The 18,231-nt window shown below is 46.0% G+C and overlaps 1 protein-coding gene across 1 annotated transcript in view; it reads left to right on the forward strand.

Moving 5' to 3' along the window:
- Positions 1 to 18,231, forward strand: part of LOC138069667 (collagen alpha-1(I) chain) — a 60,996-nt gene that overhangs the window by 31,971 nt on the left and 10,794 nt on the right. The window contains exon 6 of the mRNA XM_068960997.1: positions 17,432 to 17,622. Coding sequence (XP_068817098.1) covers positions 17,432 to 17,622 — 191 coding nt within the window. The remainder of the gene's footprint in view (positions 1 to 17,431; positions 17,623 to 18,231) is intronic.

The raw sequence follows: 18,231 nt of genomic DNA on the forward strand, positions 1-18,231 counted from the left end.
ACTGTGGGGACAAGGCCACTAGTGGCAGAGGAACTGAGGAATATTCAGTGGCATGAGCTCTCCTGGAAGCCACTATTCTGGCACCAAGACCTGGCTCCACCCATTTCTTCTTTTTTACCATAGTATTTGTTTTTATTTTTTACCATAACGATTATATATATGAAATTCAATAAAAGATTTCACTGTATATTGTATTGGTTACTATTACGATGGTGACCCATGATTATTATTGAAAGCAATGTGTAGAGGAGGAGTATTTTTTTTTTAAGAATAACTGTTTTCATTGGGTATTAAATACTCTAGGTAGGAAGGTGGGAAAAAGGTGCTCCAAGCAGAGCAGAGCACATGAAAAGGCCCTGAGTCAGGGCTGAGCCTGGGATGTAAGAGTAACTCAACAGTAATATTGCGGCTCCAGTGGGATGAGCGCAGATAAGGACCACAAGTAGAGACTCCAGAGGCAGCAGGAGTCATGTGATTGGGGTGGAATTTGGTTGAACTGTGAGAAAATGCAGAAGTAGCAACAAACTAGATCACAGTTTATTTCTGTTTCCCAGAAGAAAAGCCCAAAGGCAAGCAGACGTGTGCATCAGTGTCAGTGATCAGGCCCATTCTGTCTCATTGCTCTGCCAAACTTTGCAGGGGCTTACTCCTCATAGCCCAAGATGGCTGCTTCCCAAGATGGCTGCCTGAGTGTCAGCCATCACGTCTGCATTCTTGTCAGCAGAAATGAGGTAAGACAAGGAAAGCTCCACCCCACCTCCACATAAAAACGCAACACAACACCTGTCTGCATCCAGCTGACCAGGATTTAAGTGCCTGGCTACAAATAGCGAGTTGTCTTTCTAAAGAAGAAAATAATGGATGGGAGGGGCAAGAACCTCTGCCTCACTAGAAAACAATTTTGGTCTTTATCCTAAAAGCAGTGGTGAGCCACTGAAGTTTTTAAGAACAAGATTGTTGTGAGTATACCTCCATTTCAAGATGTAAGAAATGGCTAGAGTGAGCCGAGGTGTCTTGAGGGCAGCAGGAGGAGACTCCAGCAATGATCCAGCCATGGTTATGCAGGTGGAATGTGTGCAGAAGAAGTAAAAGAAGGTCACAACGAAGCCAAGAGAGCTGGCTGGCAGGAAGGATGGCTACTGAGATTGGCCAGAATGCAAGAGAAGCAAGTCTGTGGGTGTCGTCAGGAGTTCAGTTTTGGATTGTGATGTTGGAGGTGCCTGCAAGACGCTCAAATGGGGGTGTTGGCAGGCAGTTGGATATACAAATCCAAAGCACTTGTATATCCCTGGAGGTCCAGTGGTTAAGAATCTGCCTTCCAGTGCAGGGGACACAGGTTCGATCCCTGGTTCAGGAACTGAGATCCCATATGCCACAGGGCAACTAAGACTGAGCACCGCAATGAGAGAGTGGCCAAATAAATAAATATTTTAAAAAAAGAAGAAATCACAAAGAGCAGTCCAAAATGCAGACAAGTGTGAAAGTGTCTTAGCAAGGAGCCACTGTTTAATGCCATGGGCCAGGTGGACACACGCATGCACAAGTGAGAAAGCTGAGACTGGGAACTCGGCTGTGATGGGCTAGGAAGAGGAGAAGGTGGAGAAGGAGCCAGAAAGACCAGAGACGAACAGCAGGAGGGAGAGGATTATGGGAACCAGTGGAGTTGAGTGACTGAGAAGAAAGAGAAGGCCCCCAGCCTAACCTGATCTGTACAGATGCAGAGGCAGGAAAAGGATGGGAGCACCTGAAGTCACTGACAGCTCCCTTATGGGAAGCTCAATTCCTCATTTGCAAAATGGGACCAAGACATCACTTACTATGATAGTATTATCACTTTTCCAGCACTTTCCTCTCAACTGCCTAAAAGCACTTCAGTTTATTGGAGTCACTATGGCAGAGTCTCCCAGCTGCCCAGTATCTATTCTCCCTTCTTCCGCTGCTGCTGCTGCTAAGTCGCTTCAGTCGTGTCCGACTCTGTGCGACCCCATAGACGACAGCCCACCAGGCTCCCCCCGTCCCTGGGATTTTCCAGGCAAGAACACTGGAGTGGGTTGCCATTTCCTTCTCCAATGCATGAAAGTGAAAAGTGAAAGTGAAGTCGCTCAGTCGTGTCCAACTCTTAGAGACCCCATGGACTGCAGCCTTCCAGGCTCCTCCATCCATGGGATTTTCCAGGCAAGAGTACTGGAGTGGGTTTCCATTTCCTTCTCCCCTTCTTCTGCAGAAATGGAAATTTCAGCTGAGCACTTGACTATCTGGCTAAAGACTACATTTCCCAGCCTCCTTTGCAGCGAGGTGTGGTTGTGTGACTACATGACCTGTGTTACTGAGAGGAACCCTGAGGTTGCTGCTAAGTTGCTTCAGTCGTGTCTGACTCTGTGCGACCCTATAGACGGCAGCCCACCAGGCTCTGCCGTCCCTGGGATTCTCCAGGCAAGAACACTGGAGTGGGTTGCCATTTCCTTCTCCAGCTTAGGGAAGCGGAATCTTTTCAAATAGGAGCTAAACAAATCTGCCCTTTGATCTAGAGGAATTTTAAAGGCTGTTCACTGTATAAGCCTCTTTGAGAGTTGTGAAGAAACATGAGGAGCCCGTGAACTATCTCCCAACGTTGCACTAATATTGGATTTTGAATGAGCAATGGTGTAATTATGGCCACTCAGATACAAAGATGAATTGTTGGGAGCTCCCAGGAAAGTTCTCTTCTTTGACCGTACATTTGCCACACCTAGACATGATGCTTGGTGACAGGCAGCCACCTTGTGACAGTGAGGGAAAGCATGCCAACCCCTTGGCAATGGCAGGGAGATGAAGGTTGAAAGCAGCCTCTGTGGTGAGTGACACTGCTGAGCCACTCAGTCCAGCCAGCACTGGAACCACTTCACCCTTGGTCACCTTGTTACTGACAGCAGAACTGTCCTCAGTGCTGAAGCCATTTGAAGGAGGTGTCAGGTGGAGGCATCTCGAATCTTGCTCCAGCACGGTACACCTCTCCCTCTTAGAAGTGTTGTGAGATGGTCCTGTGCAAAACCACAGGTGGAAAGTGCTTCCCCATGAGAGACGGATCTGGCCAGATCCAGCGGATGGGGCGAAATAACTCAATTAGGAGTTTTCTGTATATAAAACTATGGAGAACAGCAGATGGGGTGAAATAGCTGTTAGGAGTTTTCTGTATCTAAAACCATGGAGAACAGCACCTTGCCTGCCCACCAGCAGAGGACTGGACCAGGTGGCTCACTGGGGTCCTGTCCAGCCCTGAGCTCTGCGACTGTGTAATGCCATCTCATTCCGCCCCAGCACAGCTGCTCCTACACTCTGTGGGAAAAGGCTCGAGGGAGGGACCCTCCCATGAGGAGAGGGAGGGAGGCAGGGGCCACCTCCCCTGCAGGCTCCCCTGAGAGCTTATTCTGCCTCACATTCCTCAGCAAGGGAAGCCCAGCAAGGACCTGAGCCTGGCCTCAAAGGGGGAAGTTTTGACGAAGGCGGCAGTACAACCTTGGCCAATGGGGTTACTCAGAGGGAATCCAGACCACCAGGGGGTGACTTGGGCATTAGCGGCGGCCATGAGGAGGAGCAAATTGGGGTGACACATTTGGTGGCCTCACTGTGTAGCTCCAGGCTGCGGGTGACAGATGGCCTGTCAGATTGGTCCATCAGGACTAATGGGCCACGCCGCTGCCCGCCCACGGAACACGCAGGGTGCAGACTTCAGCGGGAGCTCCTGCAGACACTGCCTTTCAAGTCAAACATGATTCAATGGCAAACTCTCAGGTGCCTTGAACAAACTGTTAGAAGGTGTTTGGGGGAAAGGCAGGGATTTTATCAGCTTTCAAATCCTCAGATGGCGCTCTTTCCAGTTAACTCTAAAAGCAACTCTTAGTGCCTAGAGTGTGTAGATGATAAAGCCACAACCGCCACCCGTGAGGACTGAAGCTGGGGAACGGCACATCATAATTGCTCAAATAAAGCTTTATGATGGCTAATTTTCCTGCTCAGAGTTCTCCCAGGGCTCGCCCATGCCACAGCACCAAAGCCACTCAGAGCCTCCAACCCATGGCCTCCTGGAGGGGGCAGCCTTCTCAGCTCAGAGCATCCTCCCCACTGCCCACCCCCTGGTCGTCCCGGCTTCCCATCAGTCAGCCCTCTGGACGCCCTCCATCTCAGCTGAGTTGGCCACCCCTCTCATGAAACTGTTGCGGTATGGATCTTACCCCACCCAGGCTGTGCCCAGCACCATGTCAGGCACACAGATCAAGGCAGGGGGTGTGCCCTGCAAAGCACAGGGGAAGGTGAGGCCCATCTGGGAGCTTCCGCCAGGAAAGACTTGAGGAAGGAAGAAACAGGGAGATGAACAGAAGGAAAGGGCTGGGCATGGCGGTGGCATGTGGAGGCACAGGGTGTCAGGGGCGAAGGGAAACAGCAGGCAAGGCTTGATGGAGGAGGCTCTGAGTGGCTTTGGTGCTGTGGCATGGGCGAGCCCTGGGAGAACTCTGAGCAGGAAAATTAGCCATTATAAAGCTTTACTTGAGCAATTATGATGTGCCGGGCCCTAGCTTCAGTCCTCATGACAACCCTCTATAGGGTATTAGCGTCCCATTTGAGGGCTGAGGACTCTAGGCACTGCAACTGCTAGGTGGCAAAGTTGGGACTTGGTGGTTTCACCGTGCAGCTCAAGGCTGTGGGTGACAGATGGTCTGGCCTCAGACCCTCCAGGAGCTAAGGTGTGATGAGCTCTTGCTATGGCCATAAGCCTCGAGACAGCATGTTTCTTATTCATACCCACTGCCCTTGTTGGAACTTATCAGAGACCGCCACTATGCCACACTGCCTCTCTCCTCCACCCCAGAAAGTGATGTCATCTTTGTTCAGGTAATATTTCCCACACAGGATGGGCACCGGGCAGACCCTCAGCATGGACCAGACACCTTGGAAATGGGTCCACCAGCCCCACCAACCTCTTCAGGGCACTGCAGCCCTGGTCAATGACTTAACTGCAATCTCAGATGAGACAGACCCCAAGCTAGAACCACCCAGCTCCCAGACCCCCGTCTCCCTCTTGCTAAGCTGTGGAGTGATTTTTCACTCAGCATGGATAACTAGTACACACTCTGCTCAGGGCCCTCTCAGCCGTGTGACTTGGGCACCTTCATCTCTCTGACTCTAAGTCTCCTCCAGCTCACACTTCTCTGCTCAACTCCAGATCAGTGCCGTCTAGCCTCCTTTAAATGATCCCTCTCTCAGGCATGGGAACTTGGCATGTCCTAGTTATTGCTGTTCAATTGCCAAGCCACGTCAGACTCTTAGTGACCCCATGGACTGCAGCACGCCAGGCTTCCTTGTCCTTCACCATCCCAAAATTTGCCACATGAACTTGGGCATGTCCTAGATAAATATCTTAAAAAAATTTTTTTTAATTTAAAAACATTTTTGGCTGCGTTGGGTCTTCACTGTGTGGGCTTTCTCTGGCTTTGTTGCGATGCACGGGCTTCTCGTTGCAGTGGCTTCTCTTGTTGCTGAGCACAGGCTCCAGGGCGTTCAGGCTCACTTCAGTAGTTGTGGCACACAGGCTTCGCAGCTCCAAAGCATGTGGGATCTTCTCTGACCAGGGTCTAACCCATGTCCCCTGCATTGGCAGGCAGATCCTTATCCATTGGACCACCAGGGAAGTCTGACAAATGTCTCTTAAACACACTTCCCACCATGGTTCAGGTCCTCATTCTCTCTCCCTTCAATAACTAGAAATTCTCCTCACTGATTCTCCTGTCTTTGGCAAATAACAAAATCCCAGTACCAATGGATGGGAGGTAAGTTAGGCGCATGGGTGAAATAGTGTGAAGGGGATTAAAAGGTACAAATTTCCAGCTATAAAATAAATCACTGAGATGTAATGTACAACATAGGGAATACAGTCAGTAATACTGTAATAACTCTGTATGATGACAAATGGTAACTAGACCTACAGTGGTGATTATAATATATGAAAATAGCAAATCACTATACCTGAAACTAATACAATATTGTTTGTCAATTATAATTCAATTAAGAAGATACCAGTGAATTCTACTAGACAGAAGTACATTTCCCTCTCACATTCAAGGAGTCCAGCGGCAGGTGGTGGAAAGTTAGCGTGGTGCACCACAGTGCGAGGAGCCCGGCCTCTTTCTAACTGGTTGCTCTTCAGCGTGTGGCTTTCATTCACAGTTTCCTCATGGTCTAAAATAGCTGCTGTGCTCCAGTCATCATGTCCATGTTCTAGCCATTAGAAAGGATTAATTGGAGACAAAGAAAACACCTCTCCTCTTTAAAGACATTTTGCTTGTTTTCTCTTGAGCACATCTAGCAAGGAAAGCAAGGCAACAGTCTCTTCTGAGGGTAACCATGTGCTCTGCTAAAAACATAAAAGTCTAACCCTCAGGAAGAAGGGAGATCAGGCGTGCGAGACAACCAGCAGTCCTGCAGCACTCTCCACTCTGCCGCCCAGCAGTAAGGTTCACTACTACTCTTAAAAAGCATTTATTGAGTTTTGGCTGGGCTGGGTCTTCCCTGCTGTGCTCGGGCGGGGGACTGTGGCACGTGAGCGTCGCACTGTGGTGGCTTCTCCTGTTGTTGAGCACAGGCTCTAGGCGTGGGCTCAGTAGTTGCACCACTCAGGCTGAGTAATTATGGCCCACAGACAATTAATCTTTGACTTGTGGGATCTTCCTGGCCCAGGGATCAAACCCATGTCCCCTGCATTGGCAGGAGGATTCTTAGCCACTGGGTGACTTTGGAAGTGTCACTTTTTATTTTGTATTGAGGTTTAGCTGATTAATAATGTTGTGATAGTTTCAGGTGAACAGCAAAGGGACTCAAAGATACATACACATGTATCCACTCTCCCCTAAACTCCCCTCCCGTCCAGGCTGCCACATAACATTGAGCAGAGTTCCCTGTGCTACAGTAGGTCCTTGTTGTTATCCATTTTAAATATAGCAGTGTGTGACTGTCCATCCCAGACTCCCTAACTATCCCTTCCCCCTACCCTTCCCCCTGGCAACCATAAAGTTGCTTATTTTTTTAAAGATGACATAATCTGAAAAAAATGGACTTGAATTTAAGATTTAGCCTTTTAGATATACACAGAATGTTAGCAGTTCTGGGAGTGAGTATGAGGGACTTTCCCTGTGGGGTTACATATTTCTGTACATTTGAACTTTACAATAAGTCAGAATTGCACATGTAACTGAAAAAAAAAGGCATTTAAAATAAATATTGTCTATACTCTCCCTGAATAAAACAGTATGTGCTCAGAACTATACAGACAATTAAAAAAAATTTTTCTTTTTTTGGCCACACTGTGCGGCTTGTGGGATCTTAATTCCCTGACCAGGGATCGAACCCAGGCTCCCAGCAATGAAAGACTCCATTCCTAATCACTGGACCACCAGGGAATTTCCAATAACTAAAGACCAGTTTAATCACTCACAATTTTACCCTTCAGAGAGATCCTCATTAGTATTTTGATACGATACCATCAGTCTTCTTCATATATTTGGATATGTGAGATAGACCAGATAGACAGATAGGTAGACACATTCTAAAAACAAACTTAGGATCATTCTGAATATATTTTTTTCCAAAATTGTATTATGAAAACCTTCAAACAGACAGCAAAGCTAGAGGAATTGTTCAGCAAAAACCCACACCCATCACCCAGATTCTCCCACTGACTTTATCACATAAAAATCATCATATAAAATACCCAACGAGATAGAGTTTTTCAAATTATCTTTTCAAACAAAGACCTGTTTTTGGTGTGCATGTCTATGCATTTTACATGTACGGACGCATGTTACCAACACAATCAGGATTCAGAACAGTGCATCATCCTCAATACACTCCCTCTCACCATCCCTAAGTGGGCACACCCTTCCCCATCCCTAGCCTGGGAACCATTGAGCTACTCTCATCGCCACTGCTTTGTCTTTTCTAGACAATCACATAAATTGGAGCGCACAGCACGCGTTGTTTGAGACTGGCTTCTTTCACCCACGTTGTTATGTGTAGCAAGAGTTCGTTCCTTCTTATTGCCGGGTTCCCTAAATGAACCATAGTTCATGAATCCACTCTCCCAATTTGGGTTGCTTCCAGTTTTGGGTGATAATGAATACAGCTGCTATCACCATTCTTTTTTTTAGTCCTGTGTATTTTCGGCCACACTGGTTCTCCGCTGCTGTCCGCGGGTGTTCTCCAGTCGTGGCCACACGGGGCTCCTCTCTAGCTGCAGTGCACAGGCTTCGCACTGCGGAGGCTTTCCTTGACGCGGGCTTGGGCTCTAGGCTCATGGGCTCAGTTGTTGTGGTACACAGGCTTGGTTGCCCCGGGGCATGTGGAATCTTCTTGGACCGGAGATCCAACTCATTTCCCCTGCGGTGGCAGGTGGATTCTTAACCACTGGACCACCAGGGAAGTCCTCAACATTCTTGTATCGGTGTTTGTGTAACTGTAACGAACATTAGGGAGTGTCTAGAAGTGGAATTGCTGGGTCATTGGTGTTCCAATTTGCACCTGCCCAATGGCTAAGGAGCCTGGTGGGCTGCAGTCCATGGGGTCACTAGGAGTTGGACACGACTGAGTGATTTCACTTTCACTTTTCACTTTCATGCATTGAAGAAGGAAATGGCAACCCACTCCAGTATTCTTGCCTGGAGAATCCCAGGGACGGGGGAGCCTAGTGGGCTGCCGTCTATGGAGTCGCACAGAGTCGCACACGACTAAAGTGACTTAGCAGCAGCAATGGCTAATGATGAAAGGTTGCTGCTGTGAGACATGTGCCACGCTGGGCGTGTGCTATGCCAGGATTCATGTCCTCCCGAGGAGAGGAATTTGATCTGGAGCCTGAGACGAGACTGGACCACCTGAAGCCTTTGTGTAGCAAAGTTTTACTAAAATATAATAGAGATAGGGAAAGCTTCTGACATAGACATCAGAAGGGAACAGAAAGAGTGTCCCCTTGCTAGTTTTTAGCAAGGTGTAAAATTGCCTTGTGAGATCTAGCCATTATGCTAACTCATTTGTTTTATATTCTTTGTGATGCAGAGTAAATCCTGAATTTTCCTTCCAAATTAAGCATACAGACAGTACAGAGAATAATATAATGATTATGTGTGTACCACTCTGTATGGACAAGTGTCATATTTTGTCACTCCTTTGTACTCTCTAGCACCCTTTCTAAAAGTGATGTTCTTTATTTTCCTCTCAGATGATTGCTCTAGCACTGCAGATACCACTACAGGAATTTCTTCATCCTTTCCAAAAAATACTTTCTCATCTCTTATATGTAAAGCATAATTCTGTTCTTCGGAAGGGAAAGGATGAGATGCTCAGCAGTGTTTTCTATATAGAGCTAATAGGTCACAGGGAGAAATGTAGGTTAATTTCCAGCTTATTATCTCTTAGTATTTTTTTTTAGGAATTCTATTTATTGTGCCTTGTGTGTATCTGTCAATATTGATAACCTTATGGTGTGCCATGAATAAGGATACTAAATGTTTACCTTTGCTAATAAGTTAAGGTTTTGAGAATCAAAAACAAAAGGTGTCTTTTGAGCAACTGTTATATTTGACATGTATACTGATTGATAAACCCTGTTTTACACAAAGAATAATTAGATAAAATTTTTCTTTTCTAGTTTTCTGATGTGAGTTGTATTCTGTGTTGGTGATGGAAAACTATGCTGTTAAAGATAATCCAAATGTAGAGCTCTTTAGAAATGAGATGCTTTCCTAATTAGTGAAGCTGCCTCATTCATATTAAATTTTTCATACATTTTGCTGTGGCTATAAGAGAGCTTCTGGAGCCCCCCCAACCCCCCATTCATATATTGAAATCCTAACACCCCTCTTAGCCGGCTCACCCTGCTGCCATTGTGATGGCATTAGGTTGTGGGGGCCTTTGGGAGGTGATAAGGTTTTCAGAATGGAGCCCTTCTAATGGAATTAGTGCCCTTTGAAAAACTCCAAAGAGCTCCTTCCCTTTTTCTGTCATGTGAGGATATAGCCAGAAGACCATCATCTATGAAGCAGGAAGCTGATTCTCGCCAGATATCAAATCTGTTGGTGCTTTAATTTGGACTTCCTTGCTCCAGAACTGTGAGAAATAAATTTCTGTTGTTTATACACCACCCAGTCTATGGTATTTTGTTAAATAAACAGCCTAAATGGACTAGGGCATATTAAACATGTTTAAAGGATAGAAAAGGAAAATAGAAAATTAAATGGATAAAATTGGTATCGAACATAGGGGTATATTGTGCTTGGTAAAATGGAACTTCTTCTTAAAAGTTGACATAATGTTGAAATTGAGAACACTTAAGTAATAGATGAACTGATGTTAGACTTCTACATACATAAAACTAGATTTCTGCATTTAAAGTCTTTTATTTCTTTAAATTTAATTATTACCAGGTGTAGTATATTTCAAATTATCTTCAAAATGAAAAAGCAAAATCTTACTGTTTCACTTAACTCAGTGAAGAGTCAATCTACTCCCTCCCTCTCAAAATTCCTCTTTGATCTTTTGGGTTGATGAAAGGTAGGGAGGGGTGAATTTTAAAATTGATGGTTCTCAGTTAGAAAATAGGTAGGTCACTTATCTCAGCTGAAATTAAATGATTTATTTACTTATGGATTGAAAATTCGACATGAACAGTAAATACTTGCTGTCTCTTTTTTCTTCATGTAATCTTTCAGATATTTGTAAGTAGGGGATAAATGAACTGCTTTATAGTTAGTTCAGGACTACTTTTAGACAGCTCTTGGGACTAATGAACTCTAGGCTTCAGAACTTTCAAATAATTTTAAGTAAAGATGAGCTAGAGGTCAGCCTGGGCTTGGGCCAGAGACCCACTTCATTGCCTGTGCTTGCCCTGAATTGACTAGGCATTTCTAGGAGGGTGTGTGTGTACGTGTGCACCAGATTTTGAGAAATTGGAGCTGATCACTCTTCAGCATACTAAGGTTTTCTTTCAAACAATTAAGATCTGATTCCTGTATGTGCTTGTTTAGCTACCTACTGTGTTTAAAATGGCAATAATTTACAATAGTATTCATTTTGTGTTCTTATTCTGACATCTTTCCTTAGTTCTTTTTTATAAAGAAAACAGGTTGGATTAGGTGATCTCCCAGGTAATTTTCAGTTTGGATATTATATGTTCACTTTCTTCTTTTTAAAATATATGTGTATATTTTAATTAAAAATATTTAAAACACAGAGTAAATAATATAGGAAATACTCATTTACTCACCACTCAGAACTATAAATTATGCAAATTTTGATCCTTTGAGAAACAAATGCAGTCTTACATATTCACTTGTAGCCACCTCATGCCCAAGTCCTATTAATTCTCTCTTTACCTAAGGTGACTTCCCTGGTGGCTCAGATGGTAAAGTGTCTGCCTACAACATGGGAGACCTGGGTCCAATCCCTGGCTTGGGAAGATCTCCTGGAGAAGGAAATGGCAACCCACTCCAGTATTCTTGCCCGGAAAATCCCACGGACGGAGGAACCTGGTAGGCTACAATCCATGGGGTTGCAAAGAGTCGGACACCACTGAGCGACATTTACTTTATGTCTGTTAGCAAGCTTATTAATCAGATGAGAGAGACACCTCTAGGTTGAGGGAGTTTCTCCAGGCCCCTCTCCCACAATACGCATTTTTGAGATAGGATAACACAAGGAGTGTCATTCCCAGCCATAAAACAATTGACATGCATACTGGTTTGTTGAGCCATTATCAGTCCAAGGTTTGAGAAAAGAAAAAAAAAGGTTAGTCTTAGGCAGAAGCGGTTTCGTCAACACAAGAGTTAAAAGAAGCTTCTTAATTTTGTGTAGAGAGGAAAAGAATGTCTGTCACCGGCAGTGCATTTCTTCCCACCGCTTGGGGACCTCTGGCCTTCCTACCTGTTACCCTCTCAATGACATTAAGTATCTTTGTGTGTGCTTATTTGCCATCTGTATATCCCCTCGGATGAACTGTCTGTGCAGATCTTTAGCCTGTTTAAAACAGGTTGGTTGTTTTCTTACTGTTCAGTTCTAAGAGTTTTTAATGAATTTTGAATACGTCTTTCATCAAATATATGATTTACAAACATTGTCTCTCAGCCTATAATTTGTCTTTTAGTTCTCTTTTATAATTTTTTTTGGTCTTTTCATTCTCTTAACAGTGTCTTTTATAGACACTTTTGATAAACTGATAAAGTCCAATTTATCAGGGGTTTTTTTTCATGAATCTCGGTTTTAGTGTCATGCTTTAGGAACGCATTGACTAATCGCAGGTCGTGAAGATTTTCTATGTTTTCTTCCAGACATTTTATAGTTTCAGGTTTAGATCTATAACTCATTTTAAGTTAATTTTAGTATACTGTGTGAAGTTTAGGACAAGATTCCCTTTTCTCTCACATAGTCTTCTAGTTGTTCCAGCACCATTTGTTGAAAAGACTGTCCTTTCTCCAGTGAATTGCTCTGCACCTCTGTCAAAATCCATTGACTGTATTTACGTGGATTTATTTCTGGGCTCTCTATTCTGTTTCATTGATCTATGTGTTCTCTCCTCTGACCACACTATACTCTTGATTAACGTTGCAAGCCTGTTCTGTCCTAAAATCAGATCATCTCATTCCTTCAACTTCATTCTTTTTTAGAATTGTTTCTAGCTATTCTAGTTTCTTGGCCTTTCCATGTAAACTTTAGAATCAGCTTCTCTGTATCTATAAGAATTCCTGCTGGGATCTGATTGGAACTGTGTTGAATCTACAGATCAATTTTATGAATTGTGTCCCCCAAAAAGATCCACTTAAGTCCTAACTGGGGCCCAACACATCACCTCAGAATGTGAATTCATTTGGATAGAATCATTGTAGATGTAATTAATTAAGATGAGGTCACAGTGGAAGAGGGTGAGTCCTCAGTCTGAGGTCCCCATAAGAGAGACAGACACAGGGTAAACACTACGTTGACCACAGAGGCAGATGTTTGAGTGCTGCAGCCGCCAGCTGAGGGTCACCCAGGACTGCAGGGAAAAATCCTCCCCTGGAGGCTTCAGAGACAGAATGATTCCGTTGACACCTTGATTTCAGATCTCCAGCTTCCAGAGCTGTGAGACAATAAATTTCCATTGTTTTAAGCTACCCAGTTTGTGGTACTTTGTTACAGCAAATATGATTGGTCTGGGGACAAACGACATCCTTACTCTGTTGAGCCTTCCAATCCATGAACACATTATGTTTCTCCGTGTATTTAGATCTTTTATTTATTTCATCAACATTTTACAGTTTTCAGCATAGACATCTTGCATATGTTTTGCTAGGTTTATACCCAAGTATATCTTTACTGTTTTTTTCTTTTTGGAGTCATTATAAATAGTATTTACTGTCTTTTTGTTTCCAGTTGTTCACTGCTAGCATATAGAAATATGACTGATTTTTGTGTGTTAACCTTGTACCTCGCAGCCGCAATGAACTCAGTTATCACGTCTAAGAATTCTAGAAATCTGTAGCATTTCTGATGCGCTTACTCTCTTCAAAAAATTATATTAATGGCTATAAAACATTCAGTGATATTTAATTCTTATTTTAGCAATTCCCTCCTGTTGGACATTTATATTCTTTCCTTTTATTATTACTATTATTTTCAACGATGGAATGAATTTCAGATTTTGGGACATAAATCTCTAACACCCTTTTCTAATTATGTCAGATGTGAGACTCCTAGACATGGAATTAGCTGGTCAAAAGGCTGAACCCTCCTCAAGCATACGTAGGGCTCAGCTGCTTTCCAGGAAGGTCAAGCCAACAGCTTCCCATCAGCTACACGTGGAGCACTCAATGCTCTGAAACACAGCCAACTTCAGGAATTATCACTTTAAAGCTCATTGCCATTTGACAGGAGAAAAACAGTATCTCCCTTGCATTTTAAAATAATCCTTTCTAAAATGCCCACCTGTACCATCCCTGCTCAACACCCTCCATGGCTCCCTAGTACCTTCAGAATAAAGTCATGCCCCAGGCTGACAGGTGAATTCCCCAAATTAGCTCCAATTCACTCCCTTCACTGCTTCCTTCTACCCCAGGCACTACAACTTGGCTGGTTATTTCCAGAACCTACAACAAAAGCTTGTTCCCCACCAATGCCCTGCCCATGTTGTCTGCTCAACCTGGAACGCAGGTGTGCTTGCTCTGCCTACCCCTCACCAAGGGGGTACCCAGGAGAAGTTTAGAGTGAGGATCTTGAACCAGACTAACTGTGTTCCAGCCTACCTCTGCTGTGTGACCTTTGGAAAGTTACTTAACCTCTCTGTGCCTCAATTATCGCAATAGTAAAATGGCAGTAAGGAAAGCAGCTACCTCACAGGGTTGTTGCAAGGATTATGAGTTCATTAAGAGTATATCAACTCTATCTGGCATTTGGGAAGTATTAATACATCTTTACTACCATTGTTACTGTTATTCATAGCTGCCCCCTCCCTAACCTGGTCTATCATCCATAGGAAACAGCTCACTGCCACTATTCTTATTCCATTGTTTCTTCTTAAACGCACGAGCTGCATGTTTCTCATCTAAATGAAGCTAATAACCTCACCCCTGTTTCACAGACTCACGGTGATGATTTAAAGAGCTACTAGGTATCTGAGTGTTGTTTTCTTTTAACCTTTTGGCCGCACCTCAGGTATGTGAAATCCTATTAAAATAGTTCCCTGACAAGGGCTCAAAACCATGCCCCCTGGAGTGGAAGCACAGAGTCTTTACTGCTGGACACCAGAGAAGTCCCGAGTGCTATATTTTTCTTTTAGTTTTTTGAATTTTATTATTGGAGTGTAAGCAAATTTGGAAAACTCAGCAGTGGCCACAGGACTGGAAAAGGTCAGTTTTCATTCCAATCCCAAAGGAAGGCAATGCCAAAGAATGCTCAAACGACCACACAATTGCACTCATCTCACACGCTAGTAAAGTCACGCTCAAAATTCTCCAAGCCAGGCTTCAGCAATGTGAACCATGAACTTCCAGATGTTCAAGCTGGTTTTAGAAAAGGCAGAGGAACCAGAGATCAAATTGCCACATCCGCTGGATCATCGAAAAAGCAAGAGAGTTCCAGAAAAACATCTATTTCTGCTTTATTGACTATGCCAAAGCCTTTGACTGTGTAGATCACAATAAACTGTGGAAAATTCTGAGCGAGATGGGAATACCAGACCACCTGACCTGCCTCTTGAGAAATCTGTATGCAGATCAGGAAGCAACAGTTAGAACTGGACATGGAACAACAGACTGGTTTCAAATAGGAAAAGGAGTACGTCAAGGCTGTATATTATCACCCTGCTTATTTAACTTATATGCAGAGTACATCATGAGAAACGCTGGGCTGGAGGAAGCACAGGCTGGAATCAAGACTGATGGGAGAAAAATCAATAACCTCAGATATGCAGATGACACCACCCTTATGGCAGAAAGTGGAGAAGAACTAAAGGGCCTCTTGATGAAAGTGAAAGAGGACAGTGAAAAGGTTGGCTTAAAGCTCAACATTCAGAAAACAAAGATCATGGCATCCAGTCCCACCACTTCATGGCAAATAGATGGGGAAACAGTAGAAACAGTGGATGACTTTATTTTTCTGGGCTCCAAAATCACTGCAGATGGTGATTGCAGCCATGAAATTAAAAGACGCTTACTCCTTGGAAGGAAAGTTATGACCAACCTAGATAGCATATTAAAAAGCAGAGACATCACTTTGTCAACAAAAGTCCATCTAGTCAAGGCTATGGTTTTTCCTGTGGTCATGTATGGATGTGAGAGTTGGACTATAAAGAAAGCTAAGCGCCGAAGAATTGATGCTTTTGAACTGTGGTGTTGGAGAAGACTCTTGAGAGTCCCTTGGACTGCAAGGAGATCCAACCAGTCCATCCTAAAGGTATCAGTCTTGGGTGTTCATTGGAAGGACGGATGTTGAAGCTGAAACTCCAATACTTTGGCCACCTGATGAGAAGAGCTGACTCATCTGAAAAGACCCTGATGCTGGGAAAGACTGAGGGCAGGAGGAGAAGGGGATGACTGAAGATGAGACAGTTAGATGGCATCACTGACTCAATGGACATGGGTTTGGGTGGACTCCAGGACTTGGTGATGGACAGGGAGGCCTGGCATGCTGCGGTTCATGGGGTTGTGAAGAGTCGGACACGACTGAGTGACTGAACTGAACTGAATTGCTTTACAAATTTGTGTTAGTTTCTGCTGTACAATGAAGTGAATCAGCCATATGTATACATATATCCCTTCCCTCTTGCTGAGTGCTTTTTAATATTGGGTATCACTCTGCTTCCCTGGTGGCTCTTTACAGAATCTGCCCGCAATGTCGGAGGCCTGGGTTCAATCCCTGGGTTGGGAAGATCCCTGGAGAGAGGAATGGCACCCACTGCAGTATTCCTGCCTGGAGGATTCCATGGACAGACGACCCTGGTGGGCTACAGTGCATGGGGCTGAAGAGTCAGACACGACTAAGCGACGAAGCACAGTAAGCACTGTGCTGCTTCACTGAGTGCTCACCCTCCAACGCAGCAGTCGGGGCCCTGGTAGGAAAGGGGACCCCAACCCAGGGGCTTCAACAGACTTCAGCAGAGGGGCTCTTTACAAGGGTGCTGTCCGGTGAAAGGGATCAGAGAAGGGTGACGTGGCACTGGGACCAGCAATGGCAGGAATTCCTATAATCCCCAAGGCTGAAAGGGCAAGGCCAGACGCTACTTCCTGGAGCTGTGGTTATTCAGAGACGCAGGGGCAGCCAAACCAGGGACAAAGCAGAGGATGAAGGACCCCCAACTTTTCTTCTCCTCTGCTAGTGCGTACTGCCCAAGAGAAAGCCAGCTGAGGAGGGGGCCCAGGGACATGGGTCAAGGGGTCAGCCTCTGAGCACTGCGCTGGTTGGAGCAGGGGTGGATGAAGGAGAATCACATGCACAGCGTGGGGGCGGGGAGGCGGGCAGGACTATGCCCCACCACCGCCTCCCATTTTGCGGATGAGAAGATGGAGACCCAGAGACAGGAAGTAACGTGCCTGCTGGCACAGAGCTGGGAAGGCGGGGCTGGGAGAGGCTCTAAGGCTGTGGTCCCTCGGCCCAGCCACCCAGGAATGGCCACCGGCCCCCAGGTGGTTATCAGGACCCGGGGCGGCAGCTCCCACCCCTTCTGGGTCCCTCCTTTTTCCCTCCCTTCCTCTCACTTGTCCATGCTCCCACCTTCGGTCGGCCTGGGCCCCGGGAGGGCTTTCGGCTCTCTTTCCCGTCTCTGTCCTTCTCCACTTTCTCTCTCCTCCCATTTCCTCGGTCTCCCTCCGGCAGCCTCTCCTACAGCGGGGTCTGACTCTCACCCGTTTCCCCAGCTCAGTTCCTGCATTACCGCCCCCTCCAGGCGCACCCCGGTGCCCCTCCGCCCGAGCCTCGGTCCCCCGCTCTCCGGGCGAGCCCGGCCCCCGACGCGCCGCCCTGCCGCCGCCGGCGCTCTGCCCGCCCCTGCGGCAGGCGCGGGGGCCGGGCCGGCGGGAGGGGCGGGGAGAGCGCGGCTGGCGCGGCGCCCAGCCTGAGTCACACGCATGAGGCAGCGTGAGTCAGGCGCGGAGGGAAGTCCCTACGGAAGGGGCTTTCGGAGCCGCAATCGAATCGCAGGGAAAGAGAAAGTGTTCGGAACGCGCCTCTGACACAGTGACCTTGTGTGAGCCCGGGCCGTACACACCCCGACACCCTCTCCGTAGACGACAACACGCACACCCCCAGCCCACAGAGGGGAGGGCCCGGCCCGCGGTTCCGGGCTGGGACTCTGTATCTAGGGTCCCAGCGGCTTTTTCGGTCTATTTCCTCCACTGGGCAAACCTCCTAGCTTCCAGCACCGCTGGTCTGCTGCCAGACCCCAGACTCATTTGTCCACACGCCGTGGGGGGCACAGGGTCAAGAAGGACCCCTTCCAGCTCAAGCAGTTCACCCTGTGGAAGCCCGCGGGGTGGCAGGAGGAGACGGGAGATCGGCAACCTGGGAGGTCCTGTAGGATGAAAGATCCCCTCCCTTAGGCTCCCCTACTAACCCTCCAAGACTGACCCGGAATTAGATTGGTTCCATTCAATTAAACAAATATTTATTGAACACCTATCATAAAAAAACCCAGTGCCAGGCTCTGAAAACCGTAAATACAACCCTGAACAAAACAGAGCAAAAATA

Source organism: Capricornis sumatraensis, chromosome 22 (assembly GCF_032405125.1).
Source record: "Capricornis sumatraensis isolate serow.1 chromosome 22, serow.2, whole genome shotgun sequence".
NCBI lineage: Eukaryota > Metazoa > Chordata > Mammalia > Artiodactyla > Bovidae > Capricornis > Capricornis sumatraensis.